Source organism: Halichoeres trimaculatus, unplaced genomic scaffold (genome assembly GCF_033239565.1).
Source record: "Halichoeres trimaculatus isolate MK-OKI-2021-1 unplaced genomic scaffold, fHalTri1.1 fHalTri1_scaffold_9, whole genome shotgun sequence".
In the NCBI taxonomy this organism is placed as follows: Eukaryota; Metazoa; Chordata; class Actinopteri; order Labriformes; family Labridae; genus Halichoeres; species Halichoeres trimaculatus.
Window position 1 is genome coordinate 33,746,612 of NW_027437188.1, and position 21,146 is coordinate 33,767,757.

The 21,146-nt window shown below is 41.9% G+C and overlaps 2 protein-coding genes across 2 annotated transcripts; both read left to right on the forward strand.

Moving 5' to 3' along the window:
* The first annotated feature begins 1,497 nt into the window (after window positions 1–1,497).
* On the forward strand, window positions 1,498–6,478 carry LOC141797890 (uncharacterized). Its single transcript, XM_074679578.1, has 4 exons — window positions 1,498–1,915; window positions 2,549–2,850; window positions 4,248–4,317; window positions 4,421–6,478. Exons 1-4 carry the CDS (start codon window positions 1,498–1,500, stop codon window positions 6,013–6,015), a joined length of 2,385 nt encoding a protein of 794 aa, XP_074535679.1. The 3' UTR covers window positions 6,016–6,478.
* Window positions 6,479–6,551: 73 nt separating this feature from the next.
* On the forward strand, window positions 6,552–20,595 carry LOC141797892 (uncharacterized). The gene is made up of 13 exons (XM_074679583.1): window positions 6,552–6,760; window positions 10,053–10,383; window positions 10,476–10,550; window positions 10,635–12,070; window positions 12,836–12,861; window positions 13,708–13,867; window positions 14,884–14,982; window positions 16,251–16,440; window positions 16,526–16,596; window positions 16,684–16,809; window positions 16,887–17,166; window positions 19,131–19,876; window positions 19,962–20,595. The coding sequence occupies exons 1-13, from the start codon at window positions 6,632–6,634 to the stop codon at window positions 20,226–20,228; spliced, it is 3,936 nt and encodes a 1,311-aa protein (XP_074535684.1). The 5' UTR covers window positions 6,552–6,631; the 3' UTR covers window positions 20,229–20,595.
* Window positions 20,596–21,146: the final 551 nt, after the last annotated feature.

A 21,146-nucleotide genomic window follows, 5' to 3' on the forward strand; every position in this document is an offset into this window, starting at 1 on the left:
CGTTGACAACTGTCGCTCTTCAGACGTTTTCTTTACATTAAAACTCTTCTACTGCCCAAATTTAACTTTTGGTCAAGAATATATGAATATTTTCAGCAAATATTAATACAGAGTGTAAACGAATAATATTTGTTCTTGGAGCGGGACAGGAGGGTCTCCTCAGACTCCGTTTTACAGAATAAGATGAAAATGCAGAGCTCAGAAATACATAGAGGAGAGGAAGATGTAGAAGTAAAGAAAATCTGTTACATGTTACATTTCACTGTTTCATAAATGCAGTGGAGATAAGTGGCAGAAAAGTACAGGGGGTCAGAGTTGAGGGGGGCACTCCTTGTATTACCTGTGTAACATAAAGCTGGTCGGAGGACCAAGAGGTACAGTCTGTGAGAAGGATGTTTAAGACACTGTGAGGAATGTCCTGAAAAGACTCAGTTTCCCATGAGCTTTAGCACCCACTGTCGCAAAGACTTGACTCTTGTCGAGGTGTGCATTTGTTTTGGTGCGCAGATCTCCTTTTTTTTTACACTTTCTTTCTTTGTTCAAGAAAACTTTTCCCAGGATGCAAAGCGACAAGATAATGTATTTATTTGTAGTCACGTAGAGCTGTTGTTTGAAATGTGGCACCAAACAGATATATGAAGGTGAGGACCGACAGACCTGGGCCCCCCAGTTTTCAACAGGTCACCCTAAACTTTTATTTTATTTTATTTTATTTTACTTTATTTTATTTTATTTTATTTTATTATTTATTTATTTATTTTTATTTATTTATTTATTTATTTATTTATTTTTTTTTTGGGGGGGGGGGGGGGGGGGGGGGGGCTGTATTCTTTTTTTTTAAATAAGTTTTATGGGAATATTGTGAAATTTTGTCACATTCAGCAACAGATGAATAGTTATTAAACACTTAGTCTCATGTCACATGGGCAGTACTAGAGAATAATTTTTGGGAAAGATTTGATTTTTTTATTTTTTAGAAAATAAAGGCATTTTATAAAAATGCAAATCAAATGCTAAAGGAGCTAAAAGCAACTAAATCCACTGTAAAGACACACATAGAAACAGTATTATGTCATCTGTTTTATTAGCTTAAATAGTGATCTAAATATTTAATTTAAGGTCTAACTGAAATCATGGTTCTGTTCCTGAGTGAGACCATTTTAATATCACAGATAAAGTCCAAAAAAAGCCTTAAAATTTGAGATTGTGGTGAATTTACACACTCCTGTACAGCAGGTGGCGCTGTGTGTCTCAGAATGATTTGCGTGTCTCCAGACCGGAAACAGAAGAAGTCAGCCTCAGCGGATTTTCTACACGGAGCCCGTTCGGTGACGTACCGCCCGCCATGTAGGAGAGTTAACATTAGCTTCACACGGAAGACAAAGTTTTCAGGTTTAAAGTTAAACTGTGTTTAATTTAAAGTCTAAATCTTTATTTAAAAATGCACAGAGAGCCCACGGACTCGTCGAGCTGAGCTTCCGGTTCGTGTGGGTGAAAATGGAGCCGAGGTTCGGCAGCGAAGTAGCGTCGATCGTGGAAGTCGCTTTCCAGGCGACCGTGTCTGTTTTCAGGGATGTGACCGAGAAAGAGGCGCCAAACTCGGGCTGGGAGGAGGAGAAGTTGGGTGAAGTCCATGAGATAGAGAGGGGTCTGGTGCTTCAGATCCACAGGCTGTTCACGGAGCTCTCCGCGGAGCTGCTGGAGGAGAACGAAGCTCTGCGGGCCAAGGTGGAGCAGCTGGAGGATGTGCTGCAGAGGAAAGCCGGGCAGCTGGAGCAGGAGCTGCAGGCCAGAGTGGGTCAGCTGGGCAAAGACATGGAGCAGCTGGAGCAGGAGCTGAAGAGCATCAGTGAGGGCAGCAGTAAGACTCCTGGAGGGCCGACACACATCCTGCTGCAGGACGGATCAGTGATGGGTGAGACACATCAGCCTGACATGATCAAAACAGGATCTCATCAGGCAGACTCACTTTACACACAATAACTCTGCCTACAGCCTCCAAATAACTAGATAAAGTACAACCAAAGACCAAAACAATAGTTATATCAACTTTAACTCACAGTTTTTCAGTCTGTCTGCTGTATTAAATGTTTTTTTTACACTTCCTGTGTGAGCAGCATGTCTCCTGACTCCAAAACAAACACAGAAAGATTTTTTTCAGATAGTATCTTTAAATCTGAGGGTGCCTGAACTGTAAATTGAGTTATTGTAAATCAAAAACACAGTTTAATTACAATTAAATCTGCATCCCGAGAAAATATGTTCGTTCCAGTTTCACAAACTAATGCTTTGTTGCTTATTTTGTCCAACTTTCTGCTTTAAGAAGTCAAATTTTCACTGTGTTTGTACTAAGAGATGTCGAGAGAGTGATGCTTCAGGACTTTTGCTCCGTATTTTACCAGAAAAACTTCTCTTTGTTTACGTCAGTATGAGTTTATTATTTATTGATTGATGTGATGAGGTCATACTAATCCTAAAGAAAACAAAAAAAAGCCTTTCAAATATAATCTCATCGTTTCTTTCTCTGTGTGTTTTGGACCCTCTTCAGGTACACCTGTGTTGTCGGTCTCTGGTAGTCCAGTTGATCCTCTTGATGCTGCAGAGGAATCCACCTCGAGCTCTCCTCGGTTTCCAGCCCAGGAGAGTCCGACGACCCCGGTGGTGTTTGTCAGAAAGGTCGGCTCTGCTTCTTCCGTGCTGCTGGTGGGCAACGGTCAGCCGCCCACTCAGTCGACAGTTATCTCTGAGACCACGGGAACAATGCTCCTCAAACCTGCTGCCTCACCGGGTTCTACACCCCGAGACGTGCCCGGTCCAGATTCCAACAGTGGTGTCGACTTGGCACTAAAGGTCTGATACCCAGGTTTTTCTGATTCCAAAACATAGATAAATCTCAAAGAAACAGTCTCTTTAGTTTTAATTATTTATTTAACCCTAATTTAACCAGGTTGGTCCCACTGAGATTAAAAATGTCTTTTCCTTTTTTTTAACTTGAATTTTATTACAATTTTTCTTCATCAGTACCATATATTGTACACATTTCAAAACAATTCAGTGAATTTCTTTTCCTTTTTTTTTTTTTTTTAGTTTTTCTGTTTTTTTTTCTCCTTTTTCTTCTCTAGCTGTATTTGTATTCATTACATATCTCCATGTGCACACTATGATGGTAATGAAAGAAAGAAAATAAAACAAAAAACAAAAAAAACAATAATAAGTACGGTCAATAAAACACAAAATTATGAATAAAAATCACATTCCAGGAAACAACTGAGCTAAAATACTGACATCTTACTTAACCAGCCTCCATATGTTTCATTTTAGTTTTAAAAACATTCAAAGAAACCAGATCCTCGAGCTTTAAGTCATTCTGCAGCTGATCCCAAGATGAGGCTGCAGAATACCCAAAGGCCCTTTTCCCGAATTTCTGTCTGAGCGCTGTCCGCTACTTTTCTGAATAATAAAAACATATAAATAGAGGGGAAGCAGACAAAGAACTGCCTTATAGATAAAGTGTACCAATGTGTGAGCCTCAGGGTCACCAAAGCAGGCTATCTGACACAAGGGTACAACTCACAATGAGAGCCTCAAGGAGACATGGTAGGAAGTTTGGACCATACCGAAAAGAATAGAAAATCTTTTACTTATCCAGCAGCAATCAAGAAAAACAAAAGTAAGAAAGTGTATGGAAAGAGCAAAAAGGTCCATAAGAAAATAGATGCTGACAGCTTGTCCATCATTGTCCAGTCAGCCAGCCTCCACCTCCACAGGGTCCAGGACTGAGCTTCTTCAGCAGTCTGTTCAGTCTCTGTCTCCTGGATCCTGTCTGCTCACAGCAGGTGAAGCTCTTCCAATGTGGCCTTGGTGTCTGGTGTTAGCTCTGTTAGCCATGCCTGTGAATAGCATGATGCTACTCTGCCTTCTGGTATTCCCTCTGTTGCTGGGTTAGCACAGCTAGCTCGTCCATCTTATTGGAGATAGATCTTACATTCCTAATAACGATGGATGGAAGGACAGGTCCATGTCGTCACTTCTTAGCTCACACCTGAGAACCAGCACGTCGTTCTCAACACCCTCTCACCTTATGGGGAACATCCGGCCTTGCACCAGTTAGCATTGACTCGCTACAAGCTGCTAACAGCTGATTTCACATGTAAACAATGCGAAAAAGAGACAAAAACATTACAAGACACAGACAAAGAAGAGGTGGTGATTAAATAAAACAATCTTTATTTCCTTTTGCTTTACAGAAATCTGTGGAGGAGGCTCCTTTAGGGAGATCGAAGAGAACCAGGAGACCAACTCCCAAAATCTTAGAAGGTATGATCAGATTTCAAACTGCTGCTGCAGCACAACAACATTTATAACTCAAAGTGTCTGAATAACGGAGGATTCATCGTTTATTTCTGTTTCTCGTCTCCAGCCTCCATGGGCGACCTCAGTGAAGTCAGCAGCATCAGGTCGTCTGAACCACAGGGAAGACGGCCCATAAAGAGTGAGGCACAGACGGCAAAGCGGTTCCCCTGTGAGCTCTGCGACGCCAGTTTTCACTGGAAAGGTGAACTGAAGAAACACGTGAAGCTTCACAAGCAGCAGTTTCCCTGTGAGCAGTGTGGGAAAAGTTTCCTGGAGAAGAAAACTCTGGAAAATCACCTCCTGCGCCACGAATCAAAGAAAGCCCCTCTGCCCTTCCCCTGCCCTCAGTGTAAGAGATCGTACCGCAAACAGCAGTCGCTGGAGAACCACCTCATGCGCCACCAGCGACTGAACCCACCAAAACCGTTCACATGCGATCAGTGTGGGAAAACCTTCAGGGTGAAACAGTCTCTGGAAAACCACCTGGAGCGCCACGAGAAGTGGAAGCAGCTGCTGAAGTGTCAGCTCTGCGACAAAACCTTCAAGACGCCGGTGCATCTGAGGTGTCACAAAGCCGTGCACTCTGAAGAGAGACCGTTCAGCTGCGCCACCTGTGGGAAGGAGTTCAAGAGCAAAGACACCCTTCGCTTCCACCAGATGGTTCACACAAACTCTAAAAAGTACAAATGCTCCATGTGTGAGGAGACTTTCAAATACGCTCATTCTCTCACGGTGCACAAGAGGAAACACACGGGCGTCTCTCCGTTCACCTGCAGCATCTGCAACAGGTCGTACCGGACCGGCACCGCTCTGAAGAGACACAGCCTGGTCCACACCGGGGAGAAACCGTTCACCTGTCACGTCTGCGGAGCCCGCTTCAGCCTCAACAACAACCTGAAGAGACACCTGCGCCTCCACACAGGTGAGAAGCCGTTCACCTGTCAGGAGTGTGGGAAAGGCTTCTCCGACAACACCAAGCTGAAGTCGCACATGCTCATCCACGGCGCCAGAAAACCCTTCATGTGCGACCTGTGCGGGAAGACGTTCCTCTTCAACTGCAGGCTGCTCATTCATCAGAAGTACGTGCACGCCGACAGGAGCGCTGAAGCTGACGGCGCAGGAAGTGTCCCTCAGAACAGGAAGCGAAACAAGTCTCTGGTCAAACCGTTCAGCTGTAAAATCTGCCTGAAAGGTTTCAGCGCCGCGTGCTCCCTGAAACTGCACGAAAGAGGCCACAGCGAGCACAAGGAGTTCAACTGCGGCATCTGTGGGAAGTCCTTCCACAACAAGTACTCTTTCAGCTACCACCAGAGGAGCCACTCGGGGGAGAAGCCGTTTGTCTGCGATGTGTGCGGGAAGAGGTTTTTCCACGCCGGGAGCCTGAGGCAGCACGAGCGAATCCACACCGGCGAAAAACCCTACGAATGCGACCAGTGTGGCAAAACCTTCAGGACAGACGGAAACTTCTACAGACACTTGAGGATCCACACAGGAGAGAAGCCATTTGAATGCTTGTACTGTCACAGGAAGTTCCACCAGTCCAACCAGCTCAAGTCCCACCTGCAGGTCCACACCGGGCAGAAGCTGTACACCTGTCCGCAGTGTGGCCGCGGCTACTCCGACTCCAGGCAGCTGAAGAAGCACAGCTGTGACGGCTCGTAGCCGAGGGACAGGGACGTCAGTTAAATCTGGAAAAAACAACTTTGAAAGTTAAAATTAACGCTGGCTTTTGATCAAATATGATCCACTTCTGTTAAAAAAGAGTTGTTGCAATCTCTTGATAAAACAGCAAAACATCTGCTACAAAAACAGAGGTGTGTTTTTCCTCATGATCCTCTGTTTTTGTGGTGTTTTAACCTTTCCCATCATTACGGCTGTTGGAATAAAAAACATTAATGTAGTGACTAACAGTAGAAGTGGGCACAGCTCCCTTCAGAGATGAAGTAGAGGAACAAAGCTTTGCTCTTATAATTTAAAGTTTTCTTTTTTCCAACTATGAAATGCAGCTTTACGAACCAGTTTAAATTATTAGGCCAATTAAAAATCTGTTTTTCCAGGTAAATATTTTGATGAAATGGCTTTCTGTATCAGTGTTATGTGTGATATGACACTGTTTATATTTTCTCAGCTGTTGCAATAAATGAAATTTGCAATTGAAGTCGCTTTGAGGGTTTTATTTTGAAACGTACCCGGTTTTGTTTCCATTTCCGGTCTCTCTTTCCCTGAGATTACTGTTTCTGTTCGCTCACTTCAGTCTGTCGTTTACTTTAGTGTTAAGATGTCAGAAAACTCGGTGTTTTACACAGAGACAAAAACTATTCTGGAGACAGTTGTTGAGACCGCAGTCGATGTTTTTACGAAATCAAAAGAAGAAAATGTGATAAAGAAGACGGGCAGACGATGTAAGGTAAGAAAACGGACGATAGCGGATCATGTTTCAGGTGTATTGTTAAAAAAAAAATCAGGTTTTTGTAGTCAGAAACACAACATGGTAGAGATGCGACCGTTTAAGTAGATTTAAGTAACGTAACAGCAGCAACGGGCGGCAAAGCTAAACAAAGATGGCGGACTCGGTGAAGACAGTAGCTAGCTCAAAATGTTAAAAACAAAGTTCTTGGGGTTAAAAACAACGACTTTAACACAAATTCGCTTGACTTTGACGATAAAATTTGATTATGACATTTTTATTAGTTTTGGGGTTCAATTTTAAATGTTTAGTTTCGATGTCTGTCGAAAAGAAATCGCGTTAACGTTTTCCAAATAATCTAAACAGCCTCACATCAAGCCGTTAAATCTGGTGTCGTTTAGATTTGGGGCTATGTTAACAGTCTCCTTATAAAAAATGAATTAAATAAAGATTATTATCTTATTATGTTCATTTACCTGTATCGTGTATTTAGCTACCTGTTTCTTTGACTGTAGTAGCATCTCCGTCAAATCAAACCGTTGATAAATTTAATCATATTGAATAATAAGCTATAAAACTATGCTTATATTCATTTTTTAAATCCTATAAGCACATAGTAAATTAAACTAAATTATGTACGTAACAAAGTGGTTAACAAGAGAAAGTACAAGCAGAAGAGTAATTAAAGCATACAAACAATAAAAACAAGAAGATAAAATATTAAATATTGGGGAAAAAAATCAGAAAAGCTCATGAATATTTTTCCATAAAGCACAAACAGTTAATTTAAGTGAAGTACATGCTACCATTTGAGACATAAATTGTTTTTGCATCAGGTGTTTTGAACCTGTTTCCTAACTTTTCTGTCAAAGGTTTACATACAGTACATGTTCCTACACTAAATCTTATGCTAGGTTCAAGTTACTCACTTGAACCATGAAGAAACCAGCAACCAGGAAGCCATGGGGTTAATGCTTTTGGGAAATTAAAAAGCAAAAATTCCTCATAATTTGAGTTTTATTGATATTTCTTTGCAGAACATTGCTTTTTAACTGAGTCATACGTTTACGTACACCTTTGTCTTCAGGGCTTGGTACTTGGTAGCATTTCCACTAACTTTGAAAACTTCAGTAAGTCGCCTCAGGTAGCTATTATGAGCTTCTCACAGTAACAATTTGGCATTTATAACCACTTTTCCAGGTGGATTTGGTGCAACCTCGACCATTGTGATTGTATTGTTGGGATTAAAGGCTTCACCCTCTCGCCAGAAAACATACGCTGATCATTATACCTAAACAGTTCAATTTCTATCACGTTGGACCACATGACACTCTTCCAGAAGGCTTTATCCTTATCCTGGTGATCTTTTGCAAACTTCAGCCGAGCTTTTCTGCGTCTCTCTGTGAGTAATGGCTTCTTTCTGGCCCGGTACTCTCTTAGCCCAAGTCGATCGAGAACTCTCTTGACCGTGGACACTGAGACATTTGTTCCTGAGGCAGCCACTTCATTGCAGATGGATTTCTTGTTGGTCTAAGGTTTAATTTTTACCTTTCTGACCAAAAGTTTTTCATCTCTGGGCAAGGCATCAATTCACTCCCTGATGTCATGGCTGTAGGTCTGTCAGGATAACAAATTTTGCTAGACGATAATTTTCCAAAATATTATTGCCGATAAACTGTTTTATTGTCAATATTATATTGTTTTTTTTGTTTGTTTTTTTTAATTGATGTAATTATGATAAATGGGATAATAAAGTGAGTACACCATATCAAAAGCAAGAAACTTAAATTTCTTAAGAGTATTTAACTGTAATTAAAAGGTCAGGATCTTTTAAACAAAATAAATTAAACAAAAAATATAAATTTAAGATACAAGAAAGAGAAAAAAGTACAATGAAAATGAAATGGACTCTCTTTTAGAAAAAAATACATGTCAATGAAAATAATTAATACTAATCAAAAACAATAAAACGTAGACCCTGTCTCTAAAGAAAAAACGAAACTCCAAAAAAACAACAACAATAAAACTATAGCCTAAACAAAAAGGAGTTTATACAGTTCCTGAATTGTTTGTAACGTGTACTTTTTCCCAGTCAATCCGTACTGTCTGTCAAACATTTTTAACATTTCTGGCTTTCAACCGTATTGAAGGGCTGCATTTCTTTGGCAATGTAGCTGTCTTCGAGCGCCACCATTTGGTGCTTTTATTTCTATTTACTTTGCAGACCAAAAGCCTCAGTAAGAGCAGATTGTCAAAGAACAAGGCTCCGCTGCACCTCCCCTTCTTCTTCTTCTTCTTCGTCGCCACTATTTTCAAACAAATGCGACATATCAGCCCATTGGTGTTCATGAGCTCACACTTTGTTCATTCTGATAAAAAACTAAATATTCCCACACTGGGACTGTGGCAGGCGGCTTAAGAACCGTATCTTTCGTGCCATCGCTCATATTAGCGTGTGTTTCCTCCTTACCCCTCAGGACGCTCGCTTCAGCGTGTACGCGCGAGCAGCCCCGTCTTCACCCCAAAGATCGCATTTTTGACAGATGCTCACTCCGCTATAAATCCGCTATAGAACCTATGCACCCCGATGTTAGGAAAGATAGACGTAGTGAGCCATCTTCTCATTCAGCCTCTTTAGTCCAAAGAGAGGAGGAAAACAAACATGCATGCACGTGTCAGTTTATCGAGGCTGGCAAACTTACCGAGGACGTTTTTATTTATCGTTTGGTTAATCGATTTATTGATTATTGTGACAGGCCTACGCAGCTGTGTTCTTTTGACTTTCACATTGCAAGTCTCGAGTTGAAACGCTGTGTGTTTAAAGTCAGGCTGCTTTTATACCCCATAATTTCTACACCGTGGCTTTTAAACAACATGAATGAACACTAGATTAAAGGGATGATTCCTTGAATGATTGCGCAACCCAATTTCAATTAATTTACTGTTAAATAGCCCAGACAAGTTGGGTTTTGTAAACTTATGAGCCACAAGAATCTGAGGTCATTTGGGGAAATGAACTAAATATCTATCTGAGGAAATATTCTGACCAGCTCCATTGGTAGAATAATAAAAACACTATTATTGAATAACCAGATATATGTCTTCATTCAAATTGAGTGGAAATTGGGTTAAAGCTGTCGTGAATAGTTTTTGCTTGAGTGTATGTAAACTTCTGACCACAACTGTACGTTGTTTTAAACAAACAGAAGGGTCAAGTCGTTTCTACCAGCAGATACCTTCACATGATTCACATTTTACATGAAACAAAGCTAACTTTGTGTTTTATTCCCAGACAAATACAGCGTCCGCTTTGGAAATGTTGGCATGGGAGGCAACAAGAAAAATCAGCGCCATTTTCTCCCAGCTGTGCTCAAAGATGCTTCGCGAAAACGCGACGCTGAAAGCCCAAGTGAGTCGTCTGGAGGGCGAGATGAAGACCGTGAAGGAAGACTTAGAAAACGCAACAACGTGGAGGGAAAACGTCCTGAACGGCTGCCCGGTTCTGTTCCAGCAGAGCGGCCTGATCTACAGCTTGAAGCCGTCTGGGAAGTTAAAACTGACGACGGGTGACGTGACGGAGAAGTTAACACCTGCTGTGGGGATACAGAGCAGACAGGAAGCTGGTGAGTTGGTGTTAAAGACGAATACACCTGTGTGATGTCAAAACAGAACAACTGAGACACATTTATTTTCATTTTGTTGTTTTAATTTACAGATGGAGGAGGGAGGGCCGAGGAGGTGAACTCTGAAGCTGCTTTGTCAGAGAGAAGTCAAGCAGGGGTTTTACACGGTAAATGCAGAAAAAAGAAGATGTTACTCTTTGTGTCAGTCTGTTTTCCTTAATATAAGATTAATCTTTATCTTTTTCTTGCAGAAGATGGCGCCACAACAAACGCAGAAGAGTCTAGAAGAGCAGACGTGAAGAGGAAAGGGAAGGTCTTCATCTGTGACGTCTGCAACAAGAGCTTCAACCGTCAGTTTCATCTGATGAAGCACGTGAACACACACAAAGATCAGAGACCCTTCTCCTGCAACCAGTGCCCCAGGAAATTCAGGAACACGGCGACATACGAGCACCACCTGCTGCGCCACGAGGAGAAGAAGCACGCCGCCTTCAAGTGCCAGCTCTGTGAGAAAACCTTCAAAACCAAAATGCACCTGAAGTCTCACCAGCTGGTTCACACGGACACGAGGCCGTTCACCTGCTCCACCTGTGGGAAGGGCTTCAAGACCAAGTACAGCCTGCAGGCGCATCAGGTCGTTCACTCTGTGGAGAAGCCGCACAAGTGCTCAGAGTGTGGCGAGAGCTTCAGGTACGCCTTCACGCTGCAGTGCCACCGCAGCGTCCACACCGGGGAGCACCCGTACAAATGCACAGTGTGTGGGAAAGCGTTTGTGGAGAGGAGGTCGCTCCGCACGCACCAGTCCGTCCACAAAGGGAAAGTCTTCACGTGTGAGACGTGTGGGGCGGGCTTCACTCTGCCGCAAAACCTGAAGAGACACATGTGCCTCCACACGGGGGAAAAACCCTTCAAGTGCAAAGTCTGTGGGAAGAGTTTCATTTACGGCAACAAGCTGAAAGTCCACATGCTGCTCCACGGAGCCTCCAAGTCCTTCATGTGCGACCTGTGTGGAAAAACCTTCCTCTACAACTGCCAGCTGCAGAGACACCAGAAAGTGACTCACGATAAAACCCGAGGACAGATCACCACCAGGAGAGCCCAAGAGCGAGGAAACCGCAGAGTCATCTACAGACGGGACAGGACCACGGAGGACGTGACGCCGTTCAGCTGCAAGATCTGCCACAAGGACTTTGAGAGCAGCAGCGCCCTGAAGAGACACGAGGTCATCCACACAGGTCACATGCAGTATCACTGCGACGTATGCGGGAAGTCGTTTTTCTACAAAGCAACGTTCGACTACCATCGACGCACCCACTCTGGGGAACGCCCGTACTGCTGCGACGTGTGTGGGAAGGGGTTCATCATCCTTCAGGCTCTCAAAGCCCACAAACTGAAGCACTCCGGGGAGAAACCACATAAATGTGAGCACTGCGGCAAGGCCTTCAGGATCTATACAAACTACCTGAGACACGCGCGGATCCACACCGGAGAGAAGCCCTACGAGTGCGAGGTTTGTGGAACCAGGTTCAGGCAGCTCGGACACGTCAAGTTTCACATGCAGGTGCACACAGGTGAGAGGCCGTACTCCTGCGGCGGCTGTGGGCTCGGGTTCTCAGACTCCAGGCTGCTCAAGAAGCACAACTGTCGGGAGAATAAGCAGAAAACAGAGGGAGACACTCTCACCCCATCATGAAACTGAACAGGAGGGGTGACTGAGCATAGAAAGTTTTAAAAAGTTGATTTACTTTTCAGACCAAGCCAAAACCTTGAACAATAAACTTGTAAATAAAGGTTATTTCACAAAAAAATAGTATTTTCTCTTTTCTTGTTGATTTTTTGTTCTGTACCATTTTTTTTTACATGTTTATGGCACCTTTCATAAAAAGAAATAAAAGAATTTTTAAGAAAAAGCTGAAGAAGGTAGCACAGTTCCTTGTGGGGACCACTAGGGGGCAGCAGACGTATTAAATTACAGAAACTTAATTGAGAACATTTATTTGTTGGATTTAATTTTATTTTTTCATTTTGATAAGTTAAAACAGAAACAGAGGTATTTTGAGTGCTGCCTAGTTGACTGGCCACAAGAGGGCAACGTAAAGGGTGTAACTACATAAATTTGCATAAGAGACTAATTGAAACATCAAATTTTATACATTTTTACATCTAAAACTAACTTAGTTTTAAAATTTTGACAAAGCTTCTTAAGTTTAGCTCCAAAAATGTTATCAGACTGCTTAATACCATTTATCATTTTATGCCACCTGCTTGAGCGTTACCTTGAGTAGTTCTCTAACGGGAGCACTAGGGGACTCTAAGCCTTAATTTTTCGCCCAGTTCTGTAAAATAATAATAATAATAATTAAAAAAGGTTTGAATAAATAAAAACTGTTGGGTTTATTTCGTTTTTTCAACCACTTATGTCTGTCCTTTAACTGTCCCTTATGTGTTGCAGTTCCTGACTTTAACCACTGGAGGGCAGTGAGTGTGCGTCTCTGAGTTTACACCACTCATGAACTTAGAAGCGCCAAAACAGACAAGATACAGACGTGACTTTAAATTTCAAAATAAAACAGAAACTGCTTTTTTATTTTACATTTTAGATTAATTAAATAAGAATTTCGATATTTTAGAATTAAATCACTTCTGTTTTTCATTATTATTTTACATGGATGTGTCAGAAGTATTTAGTTACATAAACCAATATTTTGCTTCCTTTATTATTAACGTAAATTTACTCATTTGCGATTGGCTGGAAGCTACTCTTCGCTTTGATTGTGCTTTCTGTCCCCATACTGCCTCTGAAAAACAGGGGAAAATGAGTTTCAGGTAACCTGCTGAGTTTCACGTACTCTGCTGAGTGAGCTAATCTCTTAAAATGTCTTCAAAAGCAGACTGAAGGAGCTGGAGAAAAGATGCATTCCCCTAATCAATGACTATTGTTTTGTGTTGTGTAGTATGAGGATATGTTGACATATCTTTTAATTTTGGTGTTGTTTGTTGCAACTTTGGTAAAATGTGCTGTTAGTTTTTCCCCCTGACTGGCTTAAAGAGATCATTAAATTAACAACAACTTCATACCTTGATAGAGACTGAGTTTAAACGCAACAAAATCCTACTTAAAAACAAATACAAGCTGGTGTTGCGATGCCGCGTGCATTGAACGGTTGGTGCTTTTATTTTGAAGGTACCCGGAACCTGGAAGTTAGCTGCTTTGCTTTTGATGCTAGCTTTACAACAGCGTCTATTTTGTAGCAGAAGGCGGTTTATTCTTAACAAATTAATGAAACTAAACCAGATTCACATTTAACAAACATAAACTGTCAGGATGTCAGACCCAGAGGCGCAGGTCGGCGCCATTTTGGAAATCATGGTCAACGCGACCGTTACAGAGATGAGCAAAGTTATTGGAGCTTCTGATTCAACAAACACTGAAGTCTCTGCAGTTTACACGGAGGAAAACACGGAGCAGGAACCCGACGAAAAGGTAGATTACAATCTTTATTATGTTTTTAAAGTTGCTTAGTTTCTCAGGTGAGGATGCCTCCTCGTTTAAGAAGCAGCTGATCATAGAAATAGATGAGCTAGCTCGCTGCTACACATAACTTTACCGGTTTATCTCAATAAATCGGCCATTAATGGGCAACAGGGCTGGTGAAAGTGTAAATTTGAGTTATATTAGACATTATTATACAAGAATGTGTGATAAAAGAACAACAACATTAAAGAGGCTCCTTCATAGATCGTCGTTGTGAGAGTAGCGTCAGGCTGAGGCCTATCTATCTGCTGTATGTCTACAGACGCCTCAGCCACAGGTTAACATGCAGAATATGGATCGATGTATCGATAATCAATGCACAAAAACACGTTTTGATTAACGTAAAACTTCTTAAAAATGATAAGTATATATATCTGATTCACTGTCTGCAAAAAAATGTTTATCTACTAGAAGTTAAGAAAAAAAATACAAAAAAATATATATAAAAAAATAAAACAATAATAATAATAATAATAATAATAATAATAATAATAATAATAATAATAATAATGATTTTTAACTAAAAAAAAAAAAAAAAAAAAAAAAACACCAAATTGAAATCCAGTGCTGGGGGTCAAAATATTTACTTTGCAGGAAGTCAAATTTTTGAGTTATAGATATCATAATTTTACCTTTTAAACAATTTGTGCCTCTAGAAATGTAAAGTAACCACTAACTTACCAAAAAATACCCCATCATTTCTGTCTTATAGTTAGAAGTTTTTCAATATTTACTTCATAATTTAAAAAATAATGAAAATTCAAAGATGAATTAAATTGGTAATGTTATTATTTTAGGTTTTAACATAACTTGTGTCGTTCTCTCCTAAAATGATCTCAAATTATTTCACTTAAAGCTCTGAAAAACATAAATTGATACTGTGGTGTTTACAGAGGATCCTTTCATTGATCCATTGCTGCGCATGATGGGAGACAAACTCTAACTTTACCTGTTGTTTCTGTCAGGTGATCCACTTCAGCATCTTCATGGCGTCTCTGGCTCGGGAAGCCGTGGAGAAGATCTGTCAGCTGTTTCATCAAAGTTCCTCTCTGCTGCGATCAGAGGTACAAAGCTTCCCTGTGTCATTTACACTCACTGGCCACTTTATTAGGCACACCTGTCCAACTGCTCGTTAACACAAATTTCCAATCAGCCAATCACATGGCAGCAACTCAATGCATTTATTCATGTAGACATGGTGAAGACGATCTGCTGCAGTTCAAAGCGAGCATCAGAATGAGGAAGAAGGTGATTTAAGGGACTTTGAACGTGGCATGGTTGTTGGTCTGAGTATTTCAGAAACTGCTGATCTACTGGGATTTTAACCCACAACCATCTCTAGGGTTTACAGAGAATGGTCCCAAAAAGAGAAAATATCCAGTGAGCAGCAGTTCTGTGGGACAAAATGTCTTGTTGACGCCAGAGGTCAGAGGAGAATGGACAGACTGGTTGGAGCTGATAGAAAGGCAACAGTAACTCAAATAACCACTGATTACAACCGAGGTCTGCAGAAGAGCATCTCTGAACACACAACACGTCCCACCTTGAGGCAGATGGGCTACAGCAGCAGAAGACCACACCGGGTGACCCTCCTGTCAGCTAAGAACAGGAAACTGAGGCTACAATTCACACAGCAACACCAAAACTGGACAATAGAAGATTGGAAAAACATTGTCTGGTCTGATGAGTCTGGATTTCTGCTCCACATTCAGATGGTAGGGTCAGAATTTGGCCTCAACAACATGAAAGCATGGATCCATCCTGCCTTGTATCAACGGTTCAGGCTGCTGCTGCTGGTGTAATGGTGTGGGGGATATTTTCTTGGCTCACTTTGGGCCCCTTAGTACCAACTGAGCATGGTTTAAAGTCCACAGCCTACCTGAGTATTGTTGCTGACCATGTCCATCCCTTTATGAGCACAGTGTACCCATCTTCTGATGGCTACTTCCAGCAGGATAACGCTCCATGTCATAAAGCTGGAATCATCTCAGACTGCTTTCTTCAACATGACAATGAGTTCCCTGTACTCAAATGTCCTCCACAGTCCCCAGATCTCAATCCAATAGAGCACCTTTGGGATGTGGAGGAACAGGAGATTCTCATCATGGATGTTCAGACGACAAATCTGCAGCAACTGTGTGATGCTGTCATGTCAATATGGACCAAGCTCTCTGAAGAATGTTTCCAGGACCTTGTTGAATCTATGCCACCAAGGATTGAGGCAGTTCTGTGTTTCGACTGAGGTTGTCACTATGTCAAAATCTCTTCAGTTTAAGACAGAAAAATCTAAAATCAAACCCTGCACCGTCATGGTCTGTGTTTCCCTCCTCAGGTGGCGCAGGGTGTCAAAGAGATCGAGGACCTGAAGAAGAGGCTGGAGGCCGTGGAGACAGAGCTGAGGCTGACACTGGAGGGCAGCAGAAGCCAAGAGGAGGAGGAGGAGGTGGCGGAGGAGAGGAGGGCTGCGAGCAACCGAGCAAAGGTTGGAAAGAGCCAGCGAGCAGGGAGGAAGGGTCGCAGGGGTGAGGGGTTGATTTACACGTTAGAAACAGTTAATCTGACGACAGAATGGCGTCTAACTGGATAAATACTGACACATTTTCACAGCTGTGTCTGTCTGTGATGTCGGGCTGAGTCCTAAAAACCCCATAATTCTGTGGCAAAGCAAGAACTTTGAGGTAAACCTTGTTAATCTGACGTCTGTGCTCAGCTTCATCTGGGTTTGTGTCTTTGGTTTGATCAAAAACTCATTTCCTCTCTGTCAGGAAAACATCCAGCCTGTGATCATAAAGGAGGAAGGACTGGAGGCGCTGGTTGATCAGGTGTCGTCAGATTCTGGTCAGTACAGAGACGAACCGGACCAGGACGATGGAGACGACCCAGACTTCACGGTAAACACCACAAAACCACCACCAATCCCTGCTCCTGTCGTTATTCGCTGAATTCACATCTTTTGTCTTTGTGTTAGCTGGTGCCAGAAGATCCTAACGAAGGCGATCCAGGACTCCCTTCTAGACCCAGACGTGTGGTAAAGTCCAGGTTCAGTCGAGGTTCAGCAAAGGAGGATCAGAGCCAGGACCAGCTGCCTCTGAGCCGTAAACACTGCAGGAAAACCTCCACCAAGCTCCACCCTAAAGCTCATCAGGCCGATAACGGGGAGAGTAGCGAGAAGCCGTTCTGCTGCCCCCAGTGTGGGAAAGGTTTCTCCTTCCAGAGGAGCCTCAGTGCGCACATGCTGCTTCACTCAGGTACGTTTGGTAGTCTGTCCAATATCCACAGTCAGGGTTTTCATACTAACTGGTTCTGTTTGTTTGTTTGTTTTTCTTTATTTTGTTCATGATGACATAAAAATATAAGTACAAGAATATTGAATAAATATCCAGAATATTGACAGGATCTGGATCATACTTTACATCTGTCAGAAATTATAGTGACCTTGTCTTGTATTGTTTTGCAAAGCAATCCGACCATTTATGGTGGAGTTATATACACATATGGTGAAAACAGCCCTATCTCACAATGATAAAGAATCCTTTAAGATAATCCCGGATCCAGACAGTGATCCAGATCACCTCCAAAATTTAATCAAGTCTTCCTTATCCCATTTTGAACATTCCCTGAAAATTTCATCAAGATCAGTTTGTTAGTTTTTGAGTTATGTTGTTCACAGATAAACAAACAAACTCTCCCTAAAACACAACTACCTTGGTGGAGGTTATAAATCTTAAAATGAATAAAAAGGAGCAGAAAAAAGAAAAATCTGATGGTATCTGCACCTTCACTCACAAAATGATGTAACAAAACACCAGATCAGACAAAACCAAAATTAAAGCCAGCATGCCTTTAGCTTTGCATGAAATGTTTTTAACCAAATGACCATAAGCAAAGCGACCACCAACTTAAGTGCAGAATTACATCAGCAAAAGAAAAAGAACAGAACGTACACAAACACTTTCCTGATATAAGTGTTGATAATAAAATTTTCTTTTTTATTTGTATATTTATTTTTTCTTTATATTATTTTTTTATTTTATTATAATTTCTTTGTTTGTATTATTTTTATTTTAATATAATTTATTTTTTTGTTTCTATAATTTCTTTTAGTATTTGTTATTTAATATATATATTTTTTGTTTTTGATATTTTTTATTTTAGTATTTTTTATTTAATTTTAATTTATTTTTTATTTTATAGTTTTTTATTTAATTTTTATTTTTTATTTTTATTATTTTTTATTTTATTTTATTTTAATTCTATTGTAACATAATTTATTTTTTTGTTTTTATTATTTTTTTTGTATTATTGTTTCTTTTTTATTCTTTTATTTCAGATGCAAGGTTAAAGATATATTTCATCTCTGTATTTTTTTCAATATGCTGTTTTTAGGTTTTTGAATGATTTAATTTCTAAAGTCTGTGTCCATAAAGAGACGCCTTAAACTGTAACGCTGCATTCCTTGAGTGTGGTCCTGAATCTAGGTTTTTTGAATATTTCAAATCCTTTTAAACTGTAATTACTTCTCCTTTTTACTGATCTACACTGAATGTTAGATGGCGATATTTTTTGTGAGCTCTGTACAAGCTTGCAGTATTTTGAAATCCATTCTATCATTAAGCTTCAGCAGCTGTAGCTTAAAGGGGCTGTGAGGAGTTTGAAAGTGATCTTGAAAAAGTTTCTCTTCTAGGTGTATGCCTGATCGTAATCCACACTTTAAAATGAGATTATCAGCGCCAGTATTGCTGGTTACAGGTTATTTTTTTAATGCTACATCTTAGCTTCCAGTCCGAGTCGACCAGGACTGGATTGATTGGTCTAGGTGTCTGTGACAACACCACACCGGCTGATGAAGTTTAGTAGAGAGAAGAGATAAAACACAGAGATACTAAAAACTTACTTGTCACGTTAGCCGACAGATACGTCAGAGCACTGGGCTGACGATAGCGCTACATATAGCCAGCTGCTAAAACGTTAACTTGATGTCACATTTCAAAGCGTAGCGCTACGTAACTGTACTGATAAATACCTTACCTCAGCACATTGTATCCAGTAAAAAGTTGTCTTGAACAAAGAAAATTTGTTTTGATCCAATCGCCATTTAATTCCTAATCAAACACATGTCTCACTAAAAAGTAATTTACGACAGTGTAAATGTAAAATGTAAAGTTTTGAAATAGTAATTGGCTTGATGAAAACACGTGTTCCCTCGTCACAGGTGAGCGACCACACACCTGTGACGTCTGTGGGAAAGGTTTCACCCTGAAGCAGCTCCTGAAGAACCACCAGCGCCTGCACGCCGCCGTCCGCCCGTTCCACTGTGAGCACTGTGGGAAGAGCTTCTACCGCGCCCACGGCCTGAAAATGCACCAGAAGGTCCACACGGGGGAGCGCGCCTACATCTGCCAGTTCTGCAACAAAAGCTTCACCATCCCCGGCAACCTGCAGCGCCACCTGCGCATACACACGGGGGAGAAGCCGTATAAGTGTGAGACGTGCGGTAAGAGCTTTAACCAGGGGGACACTCTGAAAGTTCACGAGCGAACTCACACCGGGGAGCGCCCCTTCAGCTGCGAGACCTGTGGCAAATCCTTCGTCCAGAAAAGCGCCTTAAAGATGCATCAGAAGACGTTGCACACAGGTGAGAACGTGCTGGCGTGTGTGGCGTGCAGCACCGTGGTCTCCTGCGTGGACTCGCTGCGCAAACATCTGCAGACTCACGCGGCGACCATCCCGTGTTCGTGCGTGCTCTGCGGTCTGCAGCTCAGCTCCATCACCGACCTGCGCTCACATCAGCAGTACCACACGGTGGTGCGGCCCCACAGCTGCAGCCTCTGCTGGAAGAGCTTCAAGTCGTCCAGTTACCTGAAGATCCACCTAAAGACGCACAGCGGGGAGCGGCCGTTCTCCTGCGACGTCTGCGGACGCATGTTCACGCAGCAGAGCAGCCTGAAGTCTCACCAGGTCGGTCTCTCAAACTGTTTTTTTTTGCTTTGGTCTGACATATTCTTCTATCTTCTTGTTTCTCCTCTAACCCTCTCCTCCACAGGTGGTCCACACAGGAGAGAAACCGTTCAGCTGCGACACATGCGGGAAATGTTTTGGCAACGCGGGAAACCTGAACAGACACCAGCGCATCCACACCGGAGAGAAACCGTTCAGCTGTCACATATGTGGACGCAGCTTCAACCAGGGGAACAGCCTGAAAGCCCACCAGCAGATCCACACGGGGGAGAAACAGTACATGTGTGACAAGTGTGGGAAGAGTTTCTCCTACCTGAGGAACCTGAAGGATCACAAGTGTTTCTACGTCTGAGGTGGAGCGGAACGGAAGTGGACAATGATGAAAAAGAGTTTGTAGTACAAGTTTTTCTGCAGATCTGTTTTAAAACTTTTATTGACAGTCTGTGTGCTCTGATGTGGTTGAAGCTCAAAGCTTCGATGAACAAATGTTGAGCTGTTGAAGGCAGATCTGACATTTGCAGTGATTGATGTACAACTTTATTAAACACTGGGTACTAGATAAGCAAAGTATGTACAAATGTATACAAGAAAGAAAATCTTTTGCAAAAAAAACCCTGAAACTCTGATCACTGATTTCTCCCAAGATTAAGGAGTTTTTGACAGACCCTAACACAAATAAATACATCTCACTTTTGATCTGATCCTCTTGTGTTTGCGGTAGCGATAGATCAATAATCAACCGGACTGATTATCAGCCCCGATATTCGCTATTTTGAAGCATATTGGCCTTTTATATAATCCGACAGCCAATGAAAAATCAATTTAAGGCCCCGTTTACACGACAACGTTTCATCCAAAAACGCTACACCTGTCTTGTACAGAAGCTGCTTTTTGTAGATCTCCACTGAAGTAGAATTGAGCCAATCATCATTTCAGAAAAATCCCACTCTGGAGGCTGTTTTCAAAAGTTTGCGTTTTAGGTCGGCTCAAATGCTTTTTCCGTGTAAACATGTTGCGTTGTAAACAAACGCAACAAATCTTTTGCGTTTCACCCTTAAACCGTTATCGTGTAAAGGGCCTGTTTCATTTTGGCGCCTTTCTGTCTGCAGTCACTTCCCTGTATCCAGCGTTGCCCCACCCACAGCACCATCTGATTGGTTACACATAAAGCCATGGCTCAGGTAACAGCCAATCAGCAGTAAAAGCTGTGCATACACACAGTGCTCACACCATAGACTGTATAAAACAGGGGTGGCCAACCTGCGCCTTG

Coding starts and splice junctions, on each gene's coding strand:
- LOC141797892 (XM_074679583.1), top strand. CDS start 6,632: ATGTCAGAAAACTCGGTGTTTTACACAGAGACAAAAACTATTCTGGAG. Junction 10,551..10,634: donor TCAAGCAGGGGTTTTACACG/GTAAATGCAGAA, acceptor TTTTTCTTGCAG/AAGATGGCGCCACAACAAAC. Junction 16,597..16,683: donor GGCAAAGCAAGAACTTTGAG/GTAAACCTTGTT, acceptor CCTCTCTGTCAG/GAAAACATCCAGCCTGTGAT.
- LOC141797890 (XM_074679578.1), top strand. CDS start 1,498: ATGGAGCCGAGGTTCGGCAGCGAAGTAGCGTCGATCGTGGAAGTCGCT. Junction 1,916..2,548: donor GCAGGACGGATCAGTGATGG/GTGAGACACATC, acceptor GACCCTCTTCAG/GTACACCTGTGTTGTCGGTC. Junction 2,851..4,247: donor GTGTCGACTTGGCACTAAAG/GTCTGATACCCA, acceptor TTTGCTTTACAG/AAATCTGTGGAGGAGGCTCC.